We start from the raw sequence: 4305 nt of genomic DNA, 5'->3' as shown, positions 1-4305 counted from the left end.
ACATTTGTCACAGTGGGAGGAGAACGCTCTCATTTTAAAGCTTTATATAAAAATATTTTCTAGATCGCTTTTTGGAGATGAAACCCCTTTACCACGACCAAATGATCCAAATAATAATCGAATTAGAGAGAGAATTAAAAAAGCACAATCAGATCTCCATTACCCGTTTGGCTAAAATGGCTACATTAATTGTAACCTATTATAAAACGCATTCTGATCTTTATTAGTCGTAGTATCCTAAAATCATGCTAAACAGTAGTCTAATCTAATAAAACTGACGCGCATAGTGATGCTTTGTACTTACGACCTACCTATACCAAATTATTATGCACAACGGCAAATGGAAAACAGTGCCGGCAACCGAGACTTGAAAGAGTAGCCTAGGCTAAAGGTATAGCTGCGTTTATGTGTTGGACGTAGCCTACTGCGCTATCTCAAATTGAGAGGAGTCGAGAGGTTTCGGGTTGGAATAAAAACGAGGGAGACAGGGAGAGAGGAGGGATGGGAAGCGGAATGAATGAGGAGGGATGAGGTTGGGGAGGGTGGCGAGGGGGAGCAGCGAAGCCGAGGTCAGCCTGAGGTGCCGCTACATAGGCTTTCTAATACCTTCATTCATTGATTTTGAAGAACACCACCAAGTGGCATATAGCGGAGATAACACGACTGCAAGTTTGGGGGGGATGCCTGGCAAAAAAGCTCAGAGCGCACAGCAAAATCCCAGTCAGCCAGAGCGTGCACTGCAACCAAGCACACGTAGACAGTCATATGTGAGTTTGGACTAGAAATTAACCACTGCCTTTTCTCAAGTGGACCAGTTTTAAACACAATCTCTATTAGATACAAAATATATCCTGCATTCTTACAATGCTGCACTCCACACGATTCTAACAACCAATTCGTTAAAACTGTATCAAAACTCACAGGCTACTTTTGTTTTAGAATTACACCGTTTTTTCCCCCATTTATCAATAACCTGAATGTTAATAGCCTAGTCAATAATAGACTAGTCCAAAAAGCAGAGGCCTCGTCGACGTAGTCTTTAGACTACGAGGCTCATGAAATGAAGTAGCCCAAAATACATTATACATGTCATGGATGTCTTTGTGTTGATAACCAGGTTTTTCTGATCTAGCGGAAGTGTTAAAAATTGCCGTTGATACATCTGCATATCGATTAAGTTACCCACAGGGATATTAGGAGAGGAACTGAATGTTGTATGCAACATAAGAATGAAGGCCCCCAATCCTCTTTTGTAACACTGGTTACAGAATAGGCCTTACATCTCTCCCTTATTGCAGCATGTGATTGACTGTCTCAATAGGGACAGAATCCCTCAAACTTCAGGTGATTATGGCGCTGACTGTAGTTTAAGGGAATAATAAACATATGAGACAAAATATGACTTCAACACAGTTTGAGCAGCATGCCATTCAAACAATAAATCAAGGAGGGAGTGGATTTGTTTTAAAATTTTTATTAAGATTATAAATTCTTAACAAATATGTTCTAAAACAGTTTTACCCGGTGATATACAATTTAATATGCACAAAAATACAAGAATAGCAACAAAATATGGAGAGGACGTGTGAAAGACATCTTTATTTCAGTACACATAGTGCTTATAATGTGTGGATGTATGACAAAATTATGAGCTTGCCTTTTTAGAACAAAAGGTCTTACATTTTTTGAAAATAAAACAAAACTCACAAAACCAAGCCATGTTGGCATCATGAATTACTGTGAAGGCTTGATCAGTAACTTTTTGTTATAGGTTCAGGGGGAACGCTCAACAGATCGAACTGTCAAAAAAATACCTGGATTGATTCGATTACACGTGCATTCTGGGATTTGGAGGAATTAATGGTTCTGATCAGAGATGAGGTGGGAAGTTGGGTAGCCTACAACAAGTACATCAATAGAGAGAGACGCATCAAGCTGGTTCAGAGTTAATGCACCCACGAGTTTGAGAGGGAAATTTAAGTCTGAGCCATTGCGCCTTCACCTGTCAATTTATGTGTGGTCAGAATGTGCCATGTAGTTTCCATGTAACAGCCTACTACTGGTGTCCGACTCTTTAGAATATGAGTTTCGATATCCAAGGTTTAAATATCAACCCAGAAATACAAGATATTAAACCAAGTACAACACAACAGTACTTGTGTAGCATATGTTTAACTTTTTGTTAGTTGTTTACCGTATTAAACCACTACGCACAACAAAAGCATGTTGCAAAGCCATCCATGGGCACACTTTTCTATTTAGCCTGGAGCTGAGGCTACATTAAATGCTTGCTATTCCGTCACAATACTTGTGTAGCGTCTTAAAAACGATACATTGTGTTCAAACGTGTTCTGTAGGAGAGATCAAATCAAAACAATCCGCGAGCGAGACATTCAACCACTTTCAATGTTTGCAACAATAGCTAGCAGTAGTATGCGTTGGGTTTAAGGCAACGAAATCAACTTCGTTAGATAAAATTCACAACTACCATGTAAAAATGTGTTATGTAGACATGTTCGGTTTAAAAGGAAACGCCTGCACATCATGTGGCACAACCATCTCTCCGTAAAAACGAGTTAACAAACAAAAACTGTTCAATGTTTAAATAGCATTTCTTGCAAAAATAAAGTCAATTTGATTTAGACTTTGTACAATTTCATAAAGTGTTTGATTCTAGTTGACCATGGAGTCAAAAAGCTACAATAGCTCTAGTCCATGCCCCTAGGCTCGCTAGGGCTTGTTTGCTACAGAACTGTCCGTTCAAGGCTTGCTCAAAGTCCGCCTGTCTGCTCACCAGCCCCGAAAACCCCGAGCCGAAAATCGAGATCAGATTGGAAATGTTTGATGTGTCCAAGTGTTCCGAATTTGCGTAGGAACAGTCCTCGAATTTCGCCCTTTTACATGGCGTAAAATCCGGTACTTCCTCAATATCGGATATATAATATTCAAAGTCAACCTTGCGTTTCTTGGCTGGGGACTGTGCGCCCTGGCAGCACTGTTGGAACGACGCGCAGCAGTCCTGGTGAAGGTACCCATTCTCCACAGTGGTCACTACGTGCGTGTCCAGATCGAGCACTGTCGTTTTGTTGCAGTGTAGGTTGTTGTTCACCGTGGAAAAGTCACAATTCGATACAGGGTAAGCCTCCGCACAACAGCTCCGATAGAACGAGGGCTCTGTCTCCTTGCAGACCTCGTCGCTTTGGAGAGAGAGAGGCGCGGAGCAGGCGGATGGGGCTTGGATATGCGCTGACTGCACTGCTGTTAGGTGGCTTACTGGCAGCAGCGCACAGCAGAGACTCGCCGGTTCGCTCACCCCGTCGTTGCCGCAGCAATCCCCGCTCTGCTCCTCGCAGTCCTCGGCCAAATCCAGCGGGTTTAACTCCTGGATCTCGTTGCAGACGGTCATCACCTCCTCGTACTGCTGCATCCTGTAGATCTCCGCGTACTTCTCGTTCATGTAAACCTGTCTGGCGTTCCTCAGTACATAGGAGACCAGGAGGTTTTTGTGCAGCTTGATGCCTCCTCTCTGCGTCCTGGAGTTGTGAATCTTCCGTAAGGAAATTGAGATTAGACTTTGTGCATCCACTGCACACTCCATCGTGTTGATCATGGTGGTGATATTGTCGTTTCCGCTCCTCTCCGACTCAGAAAAGCGACTTTCTCTCAGTGGAAGTCACGATATTTCGTTCGGGGGCGAAGGCTTAAGTCAGCTCGGTAGTGAAACATTGAACACGGCTGTCCGCTTCCCTCTGTATGCGAGCAAGCAATCATTTGCTAGGGGTACTTAGCCAGAGTATATATATTTCGAGGAGGAGTCGGCCCATCTCCGCTTGCGCCAATGAGGACCCGGCCTCCCTATTGATTGACATGCAAACTCCACCCATGTGTGCTGCTCAGGGCCAATCAGACAGAGGCGGTTCTTCTGTGCTATTCAAATTCCAAACTGACTACCAAACTGGAATGCTCTCATGAGACTCACTGGGCTAGAGCCCCTGTTTAAATAGTAGCCTACGTGTGTGTCTCTGTGACAAGCCTACATGAGAATTAAACTTTTCTCATAGATTTATCTAAATAAAAAAATGCCAGTAATATTTAGTACATGAATCTTAAATCCTGAATTCGTTTCGGATCTTAATTCTGCCACAAACAAAGAATAAAGGCTAGGCAACTTAACATGAGTGTTTAGAATAATAAAATACTTAATTTCTAATCTGATTGATTAATTCATTGTTAAATTATCTGTTTTCATTTTTATTATGACTTTGTTTTTCCCTATGCATGTGATTCTGCATCTCTATTAGAATG

The 4305-nt window shown here is 42.3% G+C and overlaps 1 protein-coding gene across 1 annotated transcript; it reads right to left on the bottom strand.

The window, feature by feature from the left end:
• Positions 1 to 1458: 1458 nt before the first annotated feature.
• On the bottom strand, positions 1459 to 3782 carry ier5l (immediate early response 5-like). Its single transcript, XM_055875325.1, has one exon. It carries the CDS (start codon positions 3608 to 3610, stop codon positions 2690 to 2692), a length of 921 nt encoding a protein of 306 aa, XP_055731300.1. The 5' UTR covers positions 3611 to 3782; the 3' UTR covers positions 1459 to 2689.
• Between the last annotated feature and the right edge of the window lie 523 nt (positions 3783 to 4305).

This window comes from Salvelinus fontinalis, chromosome 21, assembly GCF_029448725.1.
Source record: "Salvelinus fontinalis isolate EN_2023a chromosome 21, ASM2944872v1, whole genome shotgun sequence".
Classification (NCBI taxonomy): Eukaryota; Metazoa; Chordata; class Actinopteri; order Salmoniformes; family Salmonidae; genus Salvelinus; species Salvelinus fontinalis.
The sequence above is the reverse complement of the archived record's forward strand: the minus strand, read 5'-3'. Positions and strand labels throughout refer to the sequence as shown.